Source organism: Myotis nattereri (genome assembly GCF_964212035.1).
Source record: "Myotis nattereri genome assembly, chromosome: 19".
Lineage (NCBI taxonomy): Eukaryota > Metazoa > Chordata > Mammalia > Chiroptera > Vespertilionidae > Myotis > Myotis nattereri.
The window spans coordinates 18,419,574-18,443,185 of record NC_138095.1 but is presented as its reverse complement, the minus strand read 5'-3'; the positions used below and the strand labels follow the sequence as shown (position 1 = coordinate 18,443,185).

The 23,612-nt window shown below is 53.6% G+C and overlaps 2 protein-coding genes across 2 annotated transcripts in view; one reads left to right on the top strand and one right to left on the bottom strand.

Annotated features, from left to right (window-relative positions):
• SNX19 (sorting nexin 19) overlaps window positions 1-23,612 on the top strand; it is a gene marked incomplete at its 5' end in the record, with an annotated part of 400,377 nt that overhangs the window by 289,869 nt on the left and 86,896 nt on the right. The window lies entirely within an intron of this gene.
• Window positions 30-22,346, bottom strand: ADAMTS15 (ADAM metallopeptidase with thrombospondin type 1 motif 15; the record flags this gene model as incomplete). The annotated part of the gene is made up of 8 exons (XM_081114052.1): window positions 20,875-22,346; window positions 9,963-10,095; window positions 9,320-9,487; window positions 8,800-9,083; window positions 4,232-4,409; window positions 3,092-3,273; window positions 2,809-2,984; window positions 30-804 (listed from the first exon to the last, which is right to left on the bottom strand). The coding sequence occupies exons 1-8, from the start codon at window positions 21,829-21,831 to the stop codon at window positions 30-32; spliced, it is 2,853 nt and encodes a 950-aa protein (XP_080970178.1). The 5' UTR covers window positions 21,832-22,346.

The following is a 23,612-nucleotide window of genomic DNA, read 5'->3' as shown; positions in this document are numbered from 1 at the left end:
CAGAACACCGGCAGCACCGTAGATCCCACTCAGCACGGCCTCAGGATGCAGAAGTCCAGTTCCTGGGGCTTCCGACGCAGGTTGCACTGGTCCCGGGCCAGCAGCCGCCCTCCGCGGCCCACACACTTGAGTGGACGCCTCTTAAAGCCGCGGCCACAGCTCTTGGAGCAGGGCGACCAGGCCCCGAGCTCCCAGGTCGGGCAGGGGTCCCCACAGGCTCGCGTCTCCGCCGGCCGATGGTTGGCATTGCAGGCAGATGCTGCGCGCTGCCCGGGGGCGCCCCGGCAGACCACCGCCCGCCTCTGCAGGCCCCCGCCGCAGGTCACGGAGCACGGCCCCCAGCTGCCCGCCACCCAGCGCGCAGCGGGCCTGTCATCCGGCTGCTCCACTTGATTGGAGAGGCTGAGGACGCTGTTGTGGAGCACGGAAGGCCCCCGGGGGTCCTTGGAGTGGGAGGACTTGTCCTCCCGGGGCTCTTTGGGCAGATAGAAGGAATAGCGGACCCGCGGCGGCGTCATCTTCCCCACAGAGAGGACCTCCACGGTCAGGGGCTCCAGGATGGGCCGGGAGGCCTGCAGGCTCTCCACGGCCATGCCCGTGCCACTGTAGCGCAGCACGCTGCCCTTCACCACCAGGTCCCGCTCCATGGGTGACACCACGAAGTGCCCATTGAGCAGGTACTTGCCTTGGCTGTTCTTCAGGGCCAGGTAGTTCTCATCGCCAATCAGCCCCCTGTAGCCGCGCTGCCGGATGTCAATGCTCGAGGCGCCTGCGGGAATGGCCACCACGAAATTGTAGCCGTGCCTGCGGCGGGAGGGGGTTTCGCATTAGTCAGATGCCTGGGGGTAAAGACCCGGATCCCACTAATATCATAAAGATTCCCCTTTCACGAAACCTGGGGTGGGCCCAGCCGGTGTGGCTCAGTGGTTGAGCATCGACACATGAACCAGGAGGTCAAGGTTCGATTCCCGGTCAGGGCACATGCCCGGGTTGTGGGCTCAATCCCCAGTGTGGGGTGTGCAGGAGGCAGGTGATCAATGATTCTCTCTCATCATTGATGTTTCAATCTCTCTCTTCTTCTCCCTTCCTCTAAAATCAATAATATATATATATATATATATATATATATAATTTTTAAGTTCTATAGAACAACAATAAGGCCTGGGGTAGGTCATGAAGATGGCAAAGAACCAAGACCAACCAGGCTGCCTCAGCCAGCGCTCAGGGGCCCTGGAGACACACACGAGCTGCAAGATGAAAGGGAGATTGTCTTCAGGTCATTTAAAACTAAGTATGCTTGGCTGCATCGCCTGATGGTCTTTCTTCTTCAATACAATGATATTTTGGTGAATTCCAGCATATGAGTAAGACCGGGAGTGTTGGGGTCAGAGGGATCCCTACCACACACTTCGCTGATGTCCTTACGTAAGTTCCTTAGCTTCTCAGTTTCCACACCCAGAGACCATAGTCACACATAGCACGTGGCATTGTAATGAGGATGAAATTAGCTACTGCACCCACAGCAGAGGAAGCACCCAGTGAGGAGGGAGCGGGGAGGGAGAGGCGATAAGTCCCTGAGTCCCAGGCTGGGCCTCAGTGCAGAGGTACACACTGGCCCTGGAGTGTGGGACCCAGATCAAGTCTTGGCTGGGACACCAACTCCCTGGTGGCTTTAAAGTCAGTCTCTCTGGGTTCCAGTGTCCTCTCCGATACAATGAGTAGGTTCAACTAGAAGATTGCAACGGTTCCTTCTAGCTCCCCTAGTATGTGAAAGGAACCCCTGTCATGAAACCAGGACTTCCTCACTGGGCCTCCCCGCTGCAGATCCCTCTGAAGGGCAGCTAGGACACCCTCAGCCTGCAGTGTCCAGGTTGCCAGAGGAGTTGCCCACCTAGGGCTCAGCAGAAGCCCTGTGTCCTGGGGCGGCCGAGGCTCCTGGCCACCCACACCTGCCCCACAAATGAGGCCTCTGTGGCTCTGCCTGCCCCAGGTGCTCCCAGAACATGAGTCAGGACTTTTGAAGGAGGACATTCCTCTGGAAAATAAAAGGGAAGGTGCTGGGCCTAAGAAAGCTCAGGCCAGGGAGCCGCAGGCTCCGGAGTTGGGGCTAAAAAAGGCCCAGAGACATTTCTTCTGCTGGTCCCAGCACAAGTCTGCCAGGAAGGGGGTTCCTTCAGTCCCAGCCTCTCATACTGCCTGTCTCTACAGTTTAGTGCCATTCTCACCTCCATCTGGTCCCCAAGGCCAGAGCCTCAGGCATGAGAAGGCTGTCCCATTTGGCCTCCAGTATAGCTGCGTTTTGCTATCGTCGTCATGAACATTAAGCACCAACTACTATGCTAAGCATCTCACTTGGATGAACTCCCTTCATTCTCCCACCAGCACTACATGAAGTACATTCGGGACATGCCCACTTCATCAGGGAAGAGATATGTTATTCTAGAGACTGTGTCACTTGCCCAAAGTCATCCAGAATATTGGGGACTGAAATGTGAACCCAGGTCAGTCCTACCCTAGGACTCTAGACAGACCCTAACAACTCTCTGCCATCCCCCTGAGCAGCATCTCCTGCTGAGGGGGGTCCTCCTTGAGCATGCATCTTTGCAGTCATCTTTGCTTGCTGAATGAATGAATGAATGAATGAATGTCATACTCATAGAAGAGTGTGAGTGGTCTCCACAGCAAGGATACTGGCCAGGATCTGACATTTACCCCAATCGAACTCAAGCTTCCCATGCCTGGGCGCTATGCCACTCACTCCTCCTCTCCCCTGCTCCCTGGCCACGCCCTCCAGGGCCCAGCACTCACATGGGCTTGGTGAAGAGTCCTGTCACCTTCTTACAGCTCTTATTGTCTCCCCCACACACCCCGCATTTGTCGAACTTCTTCTTGGAGCCCAGGTTCCCGTCGCAACCAGCCTTGATGCACTTGCCCTGGACGCAGACCGAGGTCGAGTCAGGGGTACACAGCGTACCGTCCACCACCTGCATTGCCCCCAGGAGGGGGAGGAATGGAGAGAAGGACAGGTCAACTGGAGGCTTCCCCAAAGGCCTTGAACCTTCTCTGACCTCTTGGCCTCCAGGGCGCTCACCTTGGGTGCCAGCACGTAGAAGTAGCCGGTGCCGTTGGCTCGGCAGATGAGCTTGCACTTGTCCTGCGGAGACACCCCTGAGTACTTGGGCACCCACGACACGGTGAGGGTGAGCCGGTTGGTGCTGTGGTTGTAGCCGTTGAAGGCCTCGCACTGTTCCTCCCGGAAGCTCTTGCCAGAGGCTGGGGAGGGAGCAAGCAGGTACAGAAAGCTAAAGGGAGGGGCCAAGGTGGGAGCGAAGTAGAGAGCCCTCCTGGGGCTCTTCCCAACCCTTAGCTGAGTGATCCCCATCCTTGAAGCCACCCCATCTCAGCGGACTAAAGCAGGCTGGGCCCAGGGATGCAGGACACTGATGATAAGGCATCTCCCAGGCTCTGGGTCACCTTCGCCAGGAATCTGGCCTTAAAGGAATTGTATCAGGTACCCTAACCCTCTGTGCTATAGAACCAGCCCTACAGCAGGCTACTGAAACTATTTTCAGAATGTTATTAAATTACATAGAATACTAATAAAATAAATTACATGGAATACTAATTACATCGATATACAATGACCAACATACTTGGAAAGATATTGTGATGTGCATGCTTCTTTGTTATTACACAGTAAATAACAAGACTCCATGAGTCTATAACCCCTATAATTTTGAAGTAGTGACAAGCACAAATGGCATCTTGAGAAATCCATGACAATTAAAAGGTAATGTGAAATAGCCATGATTTCTATTGGTGACAAAGTCATAGGTACTGCTACCACTACATTTTGGATAGAAAGTTTAGTAAAAATACTAAATTTCTAATAGAAGGAAGTTCTAAATTTTAAATTAAAAAGGTTAATAAAAATAAAGTCATTTTTCTTCCCACCCAAGGTCATGGTTCCCTGGATAATGAATTTCTGCTTACGTCTCAGCCCCTTGGGCCATGTAGCCTCCCAGTCTAAAGCCTCTTGCCAAGGGAGTAGACAGAGAAGTTATCCCAAAAGGAATGTGCACCTGTGCATTCCCAGGCTCTGGCCTAAGGCAGACACTCTTGACCGCAGCAACTCTGTGGCCATGAATGACCCCAAGTGGGGACTGTGACCTCCAGCCTGACCTGCCTCCCCCAGGCCCAGGCCCAGGCCACCGCTGCCCTCCCTCCTCACCTGAGCTGGGGCAGGGCTCCAGGTTGCAGGATCGGTACTTCACCCTCACTCCCTCGCAGTACTTGCCCCCATTGGCCGGGGTGGGGTTGCTGCACTGCCTCCTGGCCAGCTGCACTCCCCCGCCACAGGTGCGAGAGCAGGGGCCGTAGGGCTCCCATTTGGCCCAGGAGCCGTCCACCTGTGAGGAAGAGTCTGTTATGCCCCTGCAGGGGTTGGGGTGCCACACCCACACCCTGAGCACACAAGAAAGCAACACTGGTACAGCCTCCCCAACCCCCTCTCTCCGAATGAAGCTCAATTCTACAGCCTCCTCTCCCCTCACCACAGTGGTGGTCAAGGGCAAGTCGGGAAACTTTCCAAGTCTCAGGTCCTTCATCTGCAAAAACAGGGCCCATGAAATGCAGGCGTGTGGTCACACAGAAGATTTAAATGATGCAACGTGTATGAATATTTCTGGCACTGTGCTTGCCATCGTGCAGGAGTTCAAAGTGTCTCCTTACCTATTGTTAGCGTATATATGTCTCTAAATCTAAGGCATGGCCAGTCCTCAGCTGTTGCTAGTAAACCACAGATATCTGGATATTTTTTATCTGTACGTGTTTACTAATGCGGACTGTTCACAAAACCAGACTGATCTTAACCTCACTTGGGGGCTGAATTTGAAGTTTCACTATTAGCAGCTCTGATGTTTGTGTTAAGAGGAGATAACATAAGAGTCTATGAAGCAATCTTACAACTCGACTTGGCTCTGGGCTGAATTATGCAGTGTTGTCTTATTTTTTAAGAGGGTGGAGAGGGGATAGAAAATTTATGGCCTTCGGGATGTTTTCCTTATGATGACAGTCAAGTGAGTTTGTATCCCCCAAGCGCACATCAGTTGGGCAATAAAGGAATCAGCCCTGAGAAACAAGCCTGGGATTAAAACGTAGTCACACATCATCCTAAAACCACTAATCCACATGGAGCTCATGGGGAACTGGCCGCATGCAACAGAAGAACTTTAATTTATATTCATAGATTCAGCGTATCTGCGCGAACTGTCCTTCTGTCAGAGAGAGAGAGTTCTGGCTTCATTGTGTCATGTGGCAGTTCCATCCTGTAACAAACACTTTCCCTGGGGCCTGCTTTCTCCTCAAGCGGGAGCCCCACCTCATTCCAGCCTTTTATTTCTAAGACTGTCCTCTGCGTCTGCTCTTTCTCCCTCCTCCCCGCTCTGTGCTGGCAGCATGGGTCTCATTGCACCAGGGAAGCCGCTCCCAATCAGCAACAACCTCTAAAGACTGAAACTGCCCTAGCTGGTTTGGCTCAGTGGATAGAGCATCAGCCTGTGAACTGAAAGGTCCCAGGTTCGATTCTGGTCAAGGGCACATGCCCAGGTTGTGGGCTCGATCCCCAGTGGGGGACTTGTAGGAGGCAGCTGATCCACCATGATTCTCTCTCATCATGGATGTTTCTATCTCTCTCTCCCTCTTCCTTCCTCTCTGAAATCATAAAAAATATATTTAAAAATAAATAAATAAATACTGAAATAGCCTGTGGCTAGGCCTTGCCATCTTTACTATATATATATATTTTTTTAATTGATTTCAGAGAGGGAGAGAAAGATAGAAACATCAATGATGAGAGAGAATAATTGACCAGCTGCCTCCTGCAAGCCCCCTATTGGGGATCGAGCCCACAACCTGGGCATGTGCCCTTCACCGGAATTGAATCTGGGACCCTTCATTCTGCAGGCCAATGCTCTATCCAGTGAGCCAAACCGGCTAGGTCCGTCTCTAGTTTTTCTGCAGTTATTTAGCACTGGTCCCATGACTTCTGAGACAATGCTATGGTTTTTCACCTGGCACCACTTCTTCCCACTGGTTTCTACAGGAAACATTCTTCGTGCTCCTCTCATGTGCCATCATTCATTCATTCACCAAATATCCATTGAGTTCCTACAACCTGCCTGGCTCCAAATCCTTGCCCTCAGAGCGACTTCATCCAAGCAGGGCAAGGTGAACAATGCAGTAAGCCTGTGCCGCCTGGCCAGCATGGCTCAGTGGTTGAGTGCCAATCTAGGAACCAAGAGGTCAGGGTTCGATTCCTGGTTAGATCACAGGCCCGGGTTGCAGGCTCGATCCCCAATGTGGGTGTGCAGGAGGCAGCCCACCAATGATTCTCTCTCATCATTGATGTTTCTATCTCTCTCCCTCTCTCTTTCTCTCTGAAATCAATAAAAAAAATAAAAAAAGTAAAACATAAAAAGCCTGCACATAGTGTCAGATGGGGTTCAAAGCAGGTGGGAGAAAGAGAGATGGGAAGGGCCTCGGAGAATTGGGGTGCTCTGTATTATAAGGGGTCTCAGAGGCCTCACTACTGAGGTGACATTTTTGCAGAGGCCTAAAGGGAAGTACAGGAATGAGCTGTACAGGGGTTAGGCAAGCTATGGCTTGCGAGCCACATGTGGCTCTTTGGCCCCTTCAGTGTGGCTCTTCCACAAAATATCACGTGCGGGCGCGCATGTACAGTGCGATTGAAACTTCGTGGCCCATGCGCAGAAGTCGGTATTTTGTGGAAGAGCCACACTCAAGGGGCCAAAGAGCCGCGTGTGGCTCGCGAGCCACAGTTTGCCGACCACTGGGTTAGGGAAAGGGCACTCCACGCAGAGGGAACAAATATGAAGACCTGGAGGAGGCAGGTACCCAGAGTGCTCCAGGGTCACAGAGCGAGAGAAGCAGGAGAGGAAGACAGTCCGGGCTCATTCGTTCTAAGAGACGAGTGAAGCCGGGAGGGGCACGACCTGGCTCACACTTAAAGGCTCCCCTGCTGCTCTGGTGGAGACAGTCTGTAAGAAGGTCGGTCAGGGAGCAACCGCAATAACCCAAGGAAGACGTGACGGAGGCTTGGACCAGGGCTACAGCAGGTGAGGTGCTGAGCAATGGCTGGCTCCTGGCTCTGTTTTGGAAATAGAGTCCACAGGAATGGCTGAGGATGCTATGGGGTGGGGCCACAACATTAGCAACAAAAAAAAAAAACACCAACAGAATTTCCGGAGGATGAGGCCCAGAAATCAGGATTTTAAAAAGATTCCCAGGTGATTCTAATGTGCAGCCACTGTGGTTCTCAACCATCAGTGGTTGAGAACCACTGATGTAGTGGATTTTGCGGCTGATGGGCTGAGAATTCCAGAAAGCATGGGGAAAAGATGGTGCCTCTCAGATCACACTCCCTATATCTAATATCCTTAAGAAGTTATTATCTTCCTTATCCTCCTGACTCATCTCATCCTCCGGAGCAGGAGCTGGCCAGGACCTTCTAGTCTAAATGCATCAGCCTGGTGGTCAAGACAACTGCAATCCAGCCCCAAACCGTCTGCCCAAAGCTGGTTCTGATAGAGCCCTCATCCACCCAACGCTCCAGCTGGCCCCGCCTCCCTGACGTCACTCATCTCTGCTCCCTCTCGCCCTACTCATCCCTCAAGGCTCCCTTCAAATCTGACCCCCTCATCCAAGTTTTTTCAGACCCCTCTCATGATCATCAAACTCTCATCCCGATCTCCCATGACACACTTTCATGCTTCTGCCTTAACACGTAACTCACGCCGCCCTGTGTCTTGTGTTACAGTTCCATTTCCAGCTTCCCCACCGGCCTGTGAGCCCTCTGAGACGCGGCCCATTTTTATTTGTTTTTCTGGCCACCACTGTGTCTTACACAGTCCCCTGAACACAAGGGGTTGTTGCCTAATAAATGGCTAAAGTTTAATTAAGTATATATTCCCAGAACACAGAAAAAGATTTTACATAATTCCGTACCACACCCATCTCAGGGCAATTGCTAACGTGCTTGGTGAGTGCTTTTTCATTATATTGCTTCGGTGTACACACAGCCCCAAGCCAAGCCCTCCTGCGGCCCAGCCGGGGTGGGGAGGCGATGGTCTTCCCCAGGATCGAGGGAGCAGACGGACTTCTTATTCCTGCCTGGGAACGTACAAATCCCTTCACCGTCCCAACCCAGGACCTGGAGAAAGTGTTTACTATATTCAGAGACTATCTGGGGTTTTGAATGTGTTCTGGTTTGATCGCTATTCCTGCTTATCAGGAAAAATAAAGTTTCTCCCATTGTGGTTTGGCCTCAAAAACCATCAACCACAACAGAAACTGATGCTTGGCTCAGGGTGCAGCAAATATGGAGGCTTGCCCAGGGGTCAGCTTCCTTTCAGCTCAGAGCCTTGCTCACCTCTGGCCCACAGCTCCCTGAACATGGAACACACTCAGAGAGAGCTGATGAGGGAAGAAAGGAAGGAAGGAACCAAAGAATGAGCAACCCAAATATCAATTAGCTTTGGTCCAGAGCTCCCAGGTAGGATGAGGTGCAGAGTTTGGCACGGGGACCCCTAGCTTTGGGTGAAGGGCTTTGCCCACCTGCCTTAGACCTACCATATCTTTTCTCTCCAGTCTTAGAGTCAAGAAGGTAATAGAACCGCAGACAGGGAAATCGAGGCACAGCATGGCAAGGCGACACAGTTATGGTCCCATAGCAAAGCTGGGATGAGACCACCAGGATCTACTCCCCTCCAGCACACTCACCCTGTACTTATTGAGGTTGTGTCTCTCCACGCAGGTTCCCTTGAGGCAGAACTTGCCCTCGCCGCAGCTGGTGCCATCTGCCCAGGGGAAGTGGCGGGTCTGGCACACCATCTGCCCCTTGGCCTTGCCGGTGCACCACAGTTTGGTGCAGTACTGCATGTAGGGACAGGGCTTGGAGCCCACACCGAAGGCCAACTCGCACTGCTGGCTCAGGGTGTAGCTGGCTCCCGGCAGGTCCTCGGGCAGGGCGATGGGCTTGCTGGGCTGGTCCAGGAGGCAGTCTCCTGCAGAGAGCCAAGGGCATGCATGAGGAATGAGCTGGGGAAGGCAGGGCTTGGCTAACCAGTATCTGAAGGGTAGGGAGAGAATGAAGCAAGGGACAATGGAATGGGCAGACCCTCTTTAGAGCCCGCCTCTTCAGGGTCATGTACATGTTGGGTAACAGAGGACAGGTCCAGAGAGGTGGCGGGCACCACCAACAGTGGCAGACTGACGCTCCTGCTCGGTCGCCCTGGCTTACCGTGCCCACTGTCCAGGAAGTCGGTGATGATGGCAGCGCTGCAGGCTGACCAGGGGTTGGCACGGTCGATCTGGATAAGCGTTGGGGACATCATGTGGTTGGCCCGGAGTTTCCCAAACACCTCCTCACACACTTTCACGTTGTCATGGGGCATGTTGAACACATGGCCTGTGGAGTGAGGCAAGAAGGCTCAGTGGCTGTGTAGTTAGGAGGCAATGGGGAGAGATGGGGGCAAGAGGACCAGTTGGGGAAGCTAGAGAGCCGGGTCAATCGGGCTGGTCATTTCTATGTATTGATGGATTGCTTAGCAGATGTCCCCATCATGTTCCTGTGTCCTCTGTCCCATCCAGGAGGCTGCGGACTCAGTGAGGACAGCAGTGTATTGAACATATTTTCCCCTTAGTGCCTGGTTGATGAGACACACTGATGTTCTCGGACAATATCACTGGCCAACTGAGCTGGGGCAAGCAGAAACAAAGCCATTGCTAGGGAAGATGCCAGCCCTGAGAGAGGATCCCTAAGGCTTCAGGCCATGAGGAAACACAGATATGCCCATGTGTCTCCCCGCCAAGCACCCAGGGAACCCAGAGAGACCCCCAAGGGGAGCTCTCCCACCCCACCTGAGAGCCCCCTCCAGCCTCACCCAGCTCATGGGCAGTGGTGAAGGCTGACGGGAGCCCATCGTCCTCGATCACAGAACAGCTTCTCTTGGGGTCGCACATGGTGCCCACGTCAGCCATGCCCAGCGTGTCACAGGTGGTGGCTCCACACAGGTCCTGCCAGGCAAGGGAAGCAGAAGCCAGCCAGAGGTTAGAGACAGTAACAGGCAGGCCTGAGGGGAGAAAGAGCATTCCAGCTCGCTCCCATTCCAAGCCTAACCGGGTGCAGCACCTTTTCAGCCAGGCCCTCTCCCAGGGGGCTGTGGGGCTGGCTATTCATGGGATTGACCCAGGCTGAGGGAGGAGGCCTCGGAAGACAGCTCTGTGGCTCACAAGTCCTCTGCTGGGAGGTCCTGTGGGAGGAAATGAGGAGGTACTGAATTAAACTACAGGGCCACTGCTTTATATAGAGTCGGCCTTCCAGACCAGAAAATGGTGACTCCCACAGCTGGGCGAGTCTCTGCTTGTGCCTAACAGAGGCAGGCGGGGGTGGAAGGCAAGCACAGTGTCCATTCAGTCAGCTCTGTGCAGCCTTGGTCTTGGCTGAGTGGCTGCTTTCGGACAACCATGAATTAAGCTCAGACTCTCAGCCAAAGGGTCACTGGCCAGGGGCCCACCCATGCCTGCCATCAGGCCTCCTTGGGTTGGGAGGAGGCAGAGTGAGGTGGGCCCAAGCCTCTGTCCAGACACAGCTCACTTGCTATGGAAACTCAGGGGGACCGTGGGCCCAATGGCTGCTAGGAAGGAAAACGAATTAAGTGGATTGTGACCTAAGCAGGAAGGTCCCTTTTTTTGTCCTGAAAGGTAACTTGCAACCGGAAGTAGGGCTTCTAGCAGCACCCCTGACAGGAGGCACTTCCGGGGATATGGAAGTCCTGGGTGGCTACCTCAAAGAACCTATTAAACAATATGGGCCAGCGATGCAGATACTGCAAAGCCCAGGACCTGGAGCTAGAATAAGACACTTGCACACATTGTACTCCTCTTTTATATATATATTTATTGATTTCAGAGAAAGGGGGAGAGAGAGAGAAACATCAATGATGAAAGAGAATCATTGATTGGCTGCCTCCTGCACGCCCCCCTACTGGGGATGAAGTCCGCAACCCAGGCATGTGCCCTGACCAGGAATCGAACGCTGACGTCCTGGTTCATAGGTTGACTCTCAACCACTAACCCACACTGGCCGGGCCATTCTGCTCCTCTTGAGAAGATACTGTTGACCAGTGATGCTGGCTTTCTCCTCTCTCCATCTTTGCCTTCCTTGTGGAGGGCACTTCACAGCTGACAGGAAACTATTACATCCCCACAACAGTCTTAGGAGACAGGTATATGATATGCCTATTTGTCAAAGGCGGAAGCTGAGAGTCATGATCATAGTTCATCGCGGTGATGATTTCTCAAATGCTGACACTGTGCGTGCACTTCTCACACATGACCCTGCTGAATCGTCACCACATCCCACTGGAATAAAGACTACTGTCACCTTCTGCAGACAGGAAGCGGAAGCTTGGAGAGGTTCGCGTCTCGGGCAAAAATGTGCCCTTGAGGTCGGTAACAGTCAGCACTATTTCCAGACTTCACAGCCGACTGCCTGGTGCCTCCTGTGTGATCCCTCCAGAGAAAGAGCTGTGCATGTTCTCCTCTGGGAGCCCAGGTGTTTACAGAAACACACACACACACACACACACACACACACACACACAGCTGTTAGCTTCCTTCTCTTAAGGGCTGTGTGTGTGCGTGCGTGCGTGCGTGTGCAAGTGCGTGCTGACTTGGGGAAAAGGTGGGCAACCCAGTTAGTGAGGTCAGGGGGCAGAGGAAGAAAGGGGTCATGGTTCAGAAGATCAGCAAAATTTAATCCGAAGCCCTGAGAAGGTTACCACCTGAGCAGTGGAACTTGGCTTCCCATAGTCAGGTGAGAGTCACACCTCCGAATGAGCGAGGTTATCCGGCCAGAGAACCGCCAGGGTCATCAGACTGAGCCCACGGTCAAGGACAGGCGAAACGCCTGGGCACCCTTGATCTTCTGTCCTGTGCTGGCGTGTGGCCCTCCCTCCACTTCTGGGAGCCCCATGGACGAACTTCAAACTCCCTTCTTTTCCAACTACCCTTCCCTCTCCAAGGCTCAGAAAGGTCTCCTTCCTCGGGATTCTGAAACCTAAAGACAACCGCTGCCAAAGCTTGGGGGGAGGGATGGGAAGTGCACCTGACCAACAGTTTAGGGAACCTGACTGCTGGGGAACAGCAGTGAGTCCTATGGATCCACTTGTGAAGCAGCTAAGGGCCCACCATGAGGAAAGGGGAACGAAGGTTCATGCAGGGGCACAACGAAGGCGGTTGGGCGATGGGGCCCATATGTCCCCGGACACTAGAGTACAGAATCCCGTAAGGCAGTAGCCCCGGAAAAGTCTAACCTCTAATGGTCAGAGCCTGTAGGACAAGCATGTTACTTGGCCCTGGGGCACCCTGTTGGCCTATGTGAGAGAGAGGACACAGGGCTGTGAGGCCTAGATTCTGGTCCTGGTCCCAGCCCCAAGTACATGTGTGATGTTAGGCAAGTCTGCTCTCCTCAGGGCTTCGGCTTACAATGCTGGGGAGGGGCCCATTGTCACCTTGAACCAAGACTGTACTGGGGCCTTGCACCTCTGCTCCCTCCCCGATCCCAGATGCTCAGCCCCATCTGGCCTTCTGGGCTGTAAAGGGACACAGAGACTGGACTACCTTCAGAATGGAAAACAAGGAGGATCATCTTGTCTACTGACCCATGCAGGGTTAGAGTAAAACAAACACAGAAAGTGAAGGTCACCCAGGTGCAAGTTCAGGGTCCTGTCCCCCTCTACTCACAGGAATGACTAGAGCAGATGGGGAGCTCAGCCTGAGTCTAGGCAGCCGCTGGGGCTCAGCGGCCCGGCCAGAAGCCTCCTTCCAGCCTCCTTCCTCTTAAGGAGGGTGGACTCTCTGTGGAGCAAAGACAAGCAGCTGCAGGCCGTTCCTGGCCAGGAGCAACCTGTTCTTTCCATTAAGAAATCCCAGTTTCCCTGGATCAAACAAGAGGAACAAGGAGAGAGCCGGCAAATGTCCTGCGGGTCAGGGTGTAGCTGAGAGCAACTGTCCTAGGGTAGCCAGTTCCTTCACTGTGGCAAGATGCAGCTGTTTGGGGTCAGAGGCTCTGCTTGTCCCTCTTCCTCCGGTGACTTGGTGACTCGGTGACTCGCTGGGCCACAGTGCCATGAGCGCCTCTGGAGTGAACTCAGATGCACTCAAACTGCATTAACCTCTTCAGCGCAGGCTCTCGTCTCCATAAATGAAAACTGCTCTGGCTCTTCCCGCCTCAAGAATGTGCTCACTGCTCAGCCCAGTTCCTACCTGCCTCACTGTTTCTGATCATCCGTCATTTCTCCACGTAGCTGCAGCTGCTTGTTCCAGGTGGCCCAAGAGTCATCTTGGCCAAGAACCATTCAAGATTGGAGCCACGATTTGAAAATAAATAAAGAAGAAGAACACCTTGGCCCTGGCCGGTGTGGCTCAGTTGGTTCAGCGTCGTCCCGTGCACTGAAAGGTTGTCGGTTCCATTCCCGGTCGGGGCGCATGCCCAGGTTGGAGGTTTGATCCCCAGTGGAGGGCATGCAGGAGGCAGCCCATCAATGATTCTCTCTCATCACGGATGTTTCTATCTCTCCCTTACACTCTGAAATCAATAAAAGGAAATTTTTTTTAATCTAGCAACTCAATGCTAGGCCGATGTGACTACAGCTGCCTGGTAAAGAGAGAACTTGCCCTATAACTTCTATAAGCAGATTGGGCATCACTGGAGTATAAAGCCCTTGGAATGCACAGATGGTATCATAGCAAGAGACTGAGGCCATCAAACCCCCAAGAACCTCTTCAGTGAGGAAGAAGAGGAACCCAAAGCCTGCAGGAAGACCGAACTTTCTCTAGAAAGCATCCAATCACAAGGGGCACACACCAAATGCAATGACAGTGGCTAACATTTCTTGAGCCATTACTATGTGCGGGACGCTGCGTGAGGAGTCTTACCTGTGGTAGCTCATCGAATCCTCACAACAGCTTGAGGAGGGAGATGCCATTATGAGGTTCCATTTTACAATGAGATCCAGAGAAGATAAACAACCAGGCCAGGGTCAGTGAGCCCAGGGTTGGGCTGGGAGGGAGGGACAGAGGAGGGTTGAAATCCAGGCAGCGCAGCCTCAAAACGGAGCAATTCCCACGAACCTGCACTGCTTCCGGTGCACGTGCACCCCAAGCATGAACGTGCTGGGGAACCTCAAGAGGGCAAGGCTCTCCACCCCAGCCCCAGAGCAGCTGATCTTGGAATGGGGAGAGGCCTATCTCCGAGGGGAAAGCGGAAGGATTAGCTTTGGAGACTGCTCATAGCGCGGTGTCTGCACCACCTCCCTGGATGAGCAAGACTTGGCTCCGTGCCCCACACCTGCACTGACACACTGACCCCATCCCTGCCGGGTACCCTGCCTGCTGGCTCCTCCCGGGGCCCCTCCTTTCTCCAGGGAAAAGCCTGATGGCAAAGAGCCCAGATGAAATGCCAGAGGAGCCTAAACTCCCTCTCCCAGGCCTGCAGCCTGACAGCCTAAGACAACGTTGGATTAATGAGCCCCAGGCAGGGAGGTGAACTACCAAGCCCTGTGGCCACGCGCAGCCCTTACACTGTGTCGGCGCCTTCCTTCCGTGGACACATACTAAACAATGGCGTGTGCATGGGGCCCAGCAGAGGTAGAGCGGTCCTGCCTTACAGGAGCTGACAGGTCAGGGGGAGTGGCAAATGCTGGAGCCCGCAGTTCCCACATCAGAGCAGGAATGTCATCAGACGGGTGTCAAGGAAACTTGCAAGGGCCATGGGACAGAATGCTTTAAATCAGGCCTGTCCCAGATGGACGTTCTGGCAAAGGACCTGTAGGTAATCATTCAACAATGGCAAACGAATACAGTTCGCCCTCCATCCACGGGGCATACGTTCCAAGACCCCCAGAGGATGCCTGAAACCATGACTAGTACTGAACTCTATCTGTGCGATGTTTCTTCCTGGACATACACACCCATGATAGAGTTTATCACTTAGGCACAGTAAGAAATGAGCAATGAAATAGAACAATTTTAACAATATACTGTAATAGAAGTTATGTGAATTATGGTCTCTTTCTCTCTCATAATATCTTATTTTGATATTTTGCACTCATCTCTACACTTAAAAGAAGCACTTTACAGCTTCTCATTGGCGTACCAAACTGCCGGCATTGGGAGCCATTATTCGGTACAATCATGCTGGCTTGAATACAAGCACTTCAATACCGCAACAATCGATCTGATGATAACCCAGAGGGCTGCTTAGCGACTAACAGCGTTCAATTTAAAACATATGTTGCCCTAGCTGGTTTGGTTCAGTGGATAGAGCGTCGGCCTGTGGATAGAAGGGTCCCAGGTTCGATTCGGGTCAAAGGCACGTACCTCATTGGGTTGCAGGCTCCTTCCCAGCCCGGGCGCTGGTCGGGGCATGTGCAGGAGGCAACCAATCGATGTGTTCCTCTCACATGGATATTTCTCTCTGTCTTTCCCTCTCTCTTCCACTCTTTCTAAAAAAAATCAATGGGAAAAAATATTCTCAGGTGAGAATTAAGACAAAGAAGTATGTTTATTTCTGGTCTAATATTTTCAGACCTCAGTTGACAGCCAGTAGCTGAAACCGTGGATAACGGGGGAAGACTGTCCTGAGTGAGGTAGTGGTGCTAACAGCTGCCAGTACCTGGGTGCCTACTCGGGAACACTTGGTAGCTTATCCTGGCAACAGCCATTACGTTAGGTCCCTTCATTGTCATCCTGGTCCCCATTCTATGGATCAAAGAGTTGATTCATTCCATGTCTGTTGCTTAAAGAGCAAGTGTCCGGATTCCAATGCAGCTTGCCTGGCTCTAGCAGCTAGAGTCTAGCCTATGTTCTTCCCATCGTGCCAAGAACAGAAGGCAGGTGTCAAGGTGAGGAGAGGGTAAGTGCTGACAGTGATACCACCACAGGGAGGCTCGAAGGAAGGAGAAGAGCAAGAGCTAAGGAGGGAGAAAACCTCACTTGCTTTCCTGACTAAACTAGTGTTTGTTTGTTTTTAAAAAAAAAAAAAAAGAACAAAAAAATATTCCCGTGCACTCTACCATTGGCCGACTGACTTGGTGTAAGTGAGAAAAGGAGGGAGAAGGGGAATCACCCTGAAAGTCAGGGAGCAATCCTAGTCCACGCCTCCCTCCCCTTACCTTCTCCCTCCCAGAAGGAAAGGTGTTAAGTTTCCATTTAGTGATATTGACAAAGTTATTAAAAAACAAATCTGCAGGTGCCCTTCTGTGTTAATATCTCCCACATCCTGACTTGGGAAAAGATCCTGACAAAATTACGATTCTTTTTATTGTATTGGGAGATGTGTGTAAAATACATATTATCATTTTGTTTTTTAACATTGTATTTTTTTAATATGTTTTTTACTGATTTCAGAGAGAGGAAGGGAGAGGGAGAGAGAGATAGAAACATCAATGATAAGAGAGAATCACTGATCGGCTGCCTCCTGCACGCCCCCTACTGGGGATCAAAGCTAAAACCCACATATGTGGCCTGACAGGGAATTGAACCTTTTCCTCCTTGATTCATGGGTCGCAATACGCAACCACGGAGCTACTTTTCTTTTCTTTTTTTATCTGAGCACTAAATTTCACTGCCATATTGCAACTAGTTTATTATAGAAATAACTGGCTTCTATTTCAAATGAGGTTCCAGAATGCTGTTCCACTCTGCATAGTCTAGAGATGCATAGATCCCCCCACAAGACAGGGAGGTACCCAAGGCCCAAACAAGAAGATAAGTGCCGAGCTGTGGCTGGGGAGAGGCAGAAAGATGAAAATGTGAATGAAGAGAATAAAGGAGGAGAGAATGATGACAGAGAGCCTCCTCAATAATCCTGAAAGTGGAAAAGAAGAGCATGGAAGAAAACACGGACAGGAGAGGACAGGGCATGGGATAAAGTGGTACCAAGCGCAACAGAAAAAGCAAAGTAAATGAAGGGCTGAGAAGACAGAGAAACCACAAATCACAAATCCTAAAAAAAAAAAAAAGTAAAAAAAACAAAGTCAATCCAAAGGAGGAAAAGTCACAAATTGCAAAACAGATGGTTGAATGGAGGGGAGGTCACCTATGAGGTCCAACAAGCTTCCTTCCCCATCACCACCGGCTCCCAGCCTCAGTGTCAGGGTCTTTTTTTTTTTTTATCCTCACCCTAGGATATTTTTCTATTGATTTTTAGAGAGAATGGAAAGGAGGGGGAGAGACAGAGAGAGAGAGAAAGAAGCATTGATTGGTTGCCTCCTGCATGTGCCCTGACCAGGGCTGGGGATCGAGCCTGCAACCTAGGTGTGTGCCCTTGAAGGGAATCGAACCCGGGACCCTTCAGTCTGTGGGCCAATGCTCTATCCACTGAGCCAAACCGGCGAGGGCTCAGTGCCTTTCTTGAGGCCTGTCCCTCTGAGTGCTTCACAGGCTCTAGTTTAAAAAGAATGACCCCCCACTTGACTTCCAGCAGAGGAGCCCCAAGCCTCCCAGTGGGACACTGTACCACACCGTATGGTAATGAGCTGTTTCCTTGTTGGGCTCCCTGACTCCTGGTCAATTCCTGGGGGCCAGAGGCCACCTCTTACCAATATCTCTATCTCCACGGCCCAGGATAGCTCGGTGAGTATTAGAAGAATGTATGAATGCATGAATGGAAACCAGTCTATCACAGTTACCCAAACAGCGGAGGCGCTGGGCTTGGAGAGAGGAGAGGGGCTCGCATGGACTGGCTGGCTCCGGCGGCCACCGGAGCAACAGGAAGCCTCAGGAACGTCCCTCCTCGGAAGCCAGCGTCCACCCAGAAAGCCTGGCTCGGCTTCCGCACCGCCCTGGTTCCCATCCCGCGCTGACCTCACCCTGCTGTTATGAGGCTGCAAGCTGATCGCCTCAGAAAATCAGATGTGCTCTTTCTCCAGGAACATGAACTTTCTCTGAATCGTTAAGCAAACTCCTCAGATTGTCAAAATACTTGTCGGGTGATCCATTTCTTTCTCCTTTTGTGCACAGGAGGCTCCCTGGGTCTTGTCTTCCCCGTGTTTTGATTTCAACACCCCACGCCCCTCCCACTGCCTGCCAAGGACAGCAGCATCTCCCACAGCCCCGCCCAGGCTTGTTGTCATGCACGGCCGCTCGATGGGCTGTCCAAGGGGGGGGGGGGGGGGGCGCTGCTCTCCTTGCAGGTACCCCTGGCACCTGGAGCTCCAAGGGGCCAAGCCTGGCCCCTTCCTAACCGCTCTCTCTCTCTGTGGAAACCACAACTAGAGTGTGCAATCGGTTAGAGAGTCACCAGCCAATTTTCCCATTTCTCTGGGAGAATCAAGCAATAGGTGACTCTAAAGGTGTCCCTCCTCTCCGGAGCCCTTATAAACAAAAGCTGGTTTACAAAATAAGTGCATTTCTAAAAACTCCTCATCCAAACAAGCTACATGCATAGAGTATCTATCATTCGAACTTTAGTTTGAAATGCATTGATTACGCCGCCATCATAAGCCAGGTTTAAGCAGAGCAGCTCATACATCTGATGTAAAGGATCACGACTGACCCTCACGAAGCAAAACAGAAGTCCCTCCTGTGTCGGAGGGCAGCAGGCGACTCCCCCCGGGGTTCCCGGAGACCACATCTGGCAAGCGCAGCTGTGCGCGCATGTTCTCATCGCATACTGTACCTTCCCGGGGGAGTTCAGGAATGAGCAGTTCCTCAGGCTCTGGGAATGCAGCGGGCTCTGCAGCCTGTGCTGGCCAGGCGGTGAGGGAGGGGCGTTTACTCTATCCCGCAGAGCACATGCGTGGAGGACAGACCTACCCACGCGACCTCCCCGCGGCCTGGCTCTGCCCTCTGGACGACGGAGAGGAAGAGAGCCTCTGAAGTCACATCTTGCTCGTCACCGTCTCTGACCCAAGCGGTCATACATCTTGGACCCATTATGCGTTGTCAACATAGTCCCCGGGGGTCTAACTCACACGCTGACAGACAGAAGCTGGCGTGCTGCTTGAAGAAGCTGGCTTCTTCGTCACAAGTGGGGTCCTTCTAACAGCATGGCCCATGGTCCCGGCAGGAGTCCTCTTCCCAGGGCTGGTTCCAAAAGTCGCCTGGCCCCTGGGCAGCAGAGACCGAGGTCTGGTGCTTTCGAGCCAGGGAGGGCCCTCCCTCCACAGGGCATCCCAGGCAGCAGATGAGCCGCAGCTGCTTTGCCCATTAAGCTATCCTGTTCTCGGCTTTTGCTTGCTTCCCCCCGGCAATCTGCCTGCCGAGTTGGCCTGCACGCAGAGGTCAAAGCCACCTCCTCTGTCGTTTCCCCATGACTCAGGCGGTGCTTGTGAGGGCTGGGCAGTGGCAGCTCCATAGACCTCAATTGGAAGAATGAGCGCAAGGAAACAGACTCAGGCCAAAGACCTCCCTAGAGAAACCAGGTGGTGGGAGGAGAAGGCTGGGAAAGGAGGAAGTTCAGCTGCGGGAAGGGACTAGCTGTGCCAAATGGGTTAGTGTAGAGGACTCCACCTCCAGCCCAAGTGCGCCAGTCCAGCTTCGAGGGGCCATTCAGAAACTGTGGAGATTCAGAGCCCCACGGGTAACCATGGATTCTGTGCCTTCCCCAGGACGCTGTGGTATGGCACAGATTCAAGTCGCAGCCCCCAAAACAGAGGGAGCGGGTCATGTGAATGCCCCTTTTTCTCCCAGTCTCCAGTATCTATCAAATTTTAAGAGTCCAGAAGCTTCACAGTACCCAATCACTCCAACATCTACAAATCTACACTTTCCCAGATCCATAGCAAAGGCACAGCTGCTTTTCTGATCTGCTTTCTAACCCCAATATTCAGTCTCTTTCCAACCCTGTAGCTAGGTCCCCAGTGCCCTTCCCTGAGCTCACACCCTGCCACAAGGCCAGGGGCAGAAGCCAGAACGCTGCGGTCCCGGGCAGTCGCAGGCGGTTTCAATGATTCGAGGTCAGGAGCAACCTTGCCTGCTCTGTTCCCCAGCATACATCGGGGCCAAGGGTCACCCTCCACCAACAAGGACATGGGAAAATTGAAAGAGATCTTCCCAACTCAGCTCCAAGTGAAACCTCAAGATCCAAACAGGGTCCCCTACATAGATGGCCTGCTCCGAATGTACTGGAAGCCCCTCAAACAGAAGGCAGGCCCAGCACAAGGGGGTATAGAGGAGGCAGCAGTGACCGAGGGAGAATGGTCCCAGTACTTGAGTCTGTCCTTTCACTGGAACCTACAAAATATCCCACATCCAAGTTTTCCAGGCCCAGAACAGAGAGGACAAACTGAACATGTCACCCGTGAGAAATGTCACCAGGTGCTTCGCCGGGCCATTTGGATCACCTGCCAGTTAGTTCTACCAGCAGAGGGAGGGAACCTGGGTGCCTGAAGCAACTTAGACGCCCCCATAAAAAAGGGCGGACTTTTCCCCACCCGCCCTCCCCAATGCCTCCTATCTGCCTGGAGACAAACTCCGGCTCCTGGGCGGCAACTTCCTGGGCTCCGGCCCCTTGGCACCTGATCCAGGAGGCGCTGATTGGCCACACCAGGCCGACACCTTCTGACCGCCCACGTGCACCCAGATGCCCCTGAGCCAGAGTTCGCTGAGCCTAGGAGCGGGCTCTCCCTGGAAGATCCAAAGTGGGAGTTGGAGGAGAGCAAGGAAATTTGAACTTGGGGGAGAAGGGGGAGGGGCATGGCACAGCACAAAGCGCATCTGGAGAGCTAAGGGCAGTGACCTGATGGAAATGAAGCCGCGTGGGTCCAGAGAGGTGACAGATGAACTTACCTGCCTGGTGAAGAGGATGGCGGTGTCCCAGTACTCGGGGTGCTTGTCGCTAACTTTGTTCAGCTTCTTCTGCCAGGCACAGAAGTTGCGCAGCGTCAAGGCCGCGTTGCCTGTGACCTTGGGCCCCGCGTCGCGGTCTCCAAGGAGCAGCACCTTGACCACGACGATGCTGATGGGGTTGAGGATGCTGGGGTGGCGGTAGAGGCGCGCCGCGGTGGCCAGCAGCGTCAGCAGGTAGTGCTCCAAGTCCTCGCCGTGGAACTTGACCATGGACTCGTCCGCCACCACCAGAGTCTCCACGTAGCGCGGGATGGACACGAAGCGCTTGGCGCGCCCAGACCTGCGCCTGCTGCGACTCTCCCCTAAGCCGGTCCGCCGAGGCTTGTAAGGGTCCAGAGCCCGCAGGATGGCGGGGTTCCAGCCTGAAGCCACCCCGCAGCGAGAGGTGGGGTCTCCGGGAGGCCCGCCAGGGGCGCCGCGGCGCTGGAGGAGGTGTGCGCCCTGGCGGTTGCGCTGCGCCGCGGGCGCACTGGCGTTGGGCAGCGGGCTAATGACATACTCCACGCCCCGGTAACCGAAGGCTCCGCGCAGCCCCCCGCACAGGCTCACGGCCGCGAACGAATCCGGCTCGGCGTTCACGTCCCCGGAGTAAAAGCAACGTCGCAGGTCCGGGGAGTTCGCGGGGAGCCCCTGGAGCGGGACCCCCAGATGCTCAGTGGCGAAGGCAGGCGCCAGGAACTGGGCATCCGGTGTCAGGTGGAGGTAAAAGTCCTCCTGAAACGCCGTGATCTGAAAAATGAGCCCCTGATCCCCGGGGTCCTCGGGGCCCCGCCGGTAGTACTGGCGGCCGTTGATGTCCGGGTCCAGTAGGATGGGCACCACCACCTCCCGCTCTGGCTCTGCACCGCCCGCGGGTGCCCCGGCGAGAGCCAGGGTTAAGATGCCCAGCAGAAGCATGGCGGCGGGCAGCGCACAGCCCCGCTCTCGGAGCAGGAGCAGCCGCCGGCACGATCTCGGTGCAGCCCGCACCGGCACCGCCGACGCTCCGGGCAGCCCGCAGCTCCCGGGAAGGAGAGCGAAGGGAGGGCGACGGCTCCCCGAGCGGCGAGCGGCGAGCGAGCGCCCTGCAGCCCGCGCCCCCTACCTGTGCCTTCCCTAGCAAAGCGCGCCGCAGAACTTAAGTGCAACCGCTGTCAAGTGCAAGGCGAAGATTTGCAGCCGAGAACTAGAGGGAGGTGCCGGGCCGCTTCTCCCAACTGCAGCCACTCGTAGCGCCACAAACCGGGCGCTGGGCGAGCCTATTAAAGGCCCCCTTCTCTTTGGACTGCCCAGTCGGCGCCCCTCCCTCTCTCGCCTCCCAGCCTCCCAAAGCTTGCAGCTGGGAGCCTCCGGGGGCCATCGAAGAACTCGGTCCCGCCTCCAGAGCCGAGAGCCACTAGGCGGGGAGGGAGTGGCGTTGAGCTGAGGCAGGAGGCGTGGGCTGGCCGAGAAACAGGAATCTCAGTTCGCGTTTTTTGCCCTCAAGTTATGCCCTGGTGGCCGACACGCCCGACATATCGGTTACTTCTGCCCCAACGGACATCTGCCCACTGCCACTCTCAAGGCAGTTCGGTTGAGGAGTTGGGGATGAAGACCCACCCCTGCCCCCCACCCCCACCCATCCCAGGCCCTCCTGTTGCAACATCCCTGCTGGTTCTTCATGACACTGTCCCCTGAAAGAACCAGAACCAAGAATGATCCCTGTGAATGTCCTAATGCCAGAAGGGCAACTTCCCAGGAACATGGAGAGCCCTTCTGAAACCCAGGGCCACCTACGCCCAAGGTCTGCCCAGGGGGCCAGTGGTGTGCTGGCTGGGTTGGTGCAGATTGTTAAATTGTCAGGCAGTTTGCCAGTCAGCTGTGAAACACAGCCGTTATTAAAAAGTTAAATTCTATAAACTTACAATTACAAATTATGTTTAAAAACAAACCTCGTCACTCCCTAATCGACTATTGGGCTCTGAACCACCAACCCTCTCCAGGATAGCCCACAGCTTCCAGAGAGCAGAAGGAGGCGGGAAGAGGGTGGAAATGCTGAACGGTGTGCTGCTCTTGGAAGAGATCCTGGTGGAAGTATTTACACCACAGAAATAGGCGAATGCTACCCCCTCAGGGCTTAGGGAAGAGAGTGGAGAACCTTGTGCAGCAATGACTAGCACGCTGGTGCCTGGTGAGGATGTGGAGAAAGGTGGTGTTCCTGCCAAGGAGAGACTGAGGGACTGGTGTACAGTAGAAAACCCAGAGGGTACTTCTCCCAGGAGTTTATTTCATTTGATCCTCAACTAAGTACCACGCAGGGCACTGGCATGAAAGACAGACCATCAAGCCATGAGCTCCCGACCAGTTTTGAGTGGGGGGTTCTAGGAGCCCTGTTTCAAGTGCTGGTCCTTGAGATCCTCTGTGTCTCTCAGTAACATCAACTTCTTTCTTCTGGCAACTTCTTTCTTCTAGGTATCTCTCCTGATACCTAGAACATCGTCACAGAACCAAAAGGCTCTGAGTTGAGTTTACAAGAGGAGAAGACAGGACTCTGATGCCTAACAAGGAGGTGTGTGGAAGAATTTTGAAATTTTCTTAGAGAAGTGGCTGCTCAAGTAAACAATTCCACTGCTGAAAGGAAGAGAGCGCTGGGACTGGTCCATCAGTGAAGAGCACTTTTTACCCATTATCTTCTCCCCATAAAGGACCCACTCTTCCAA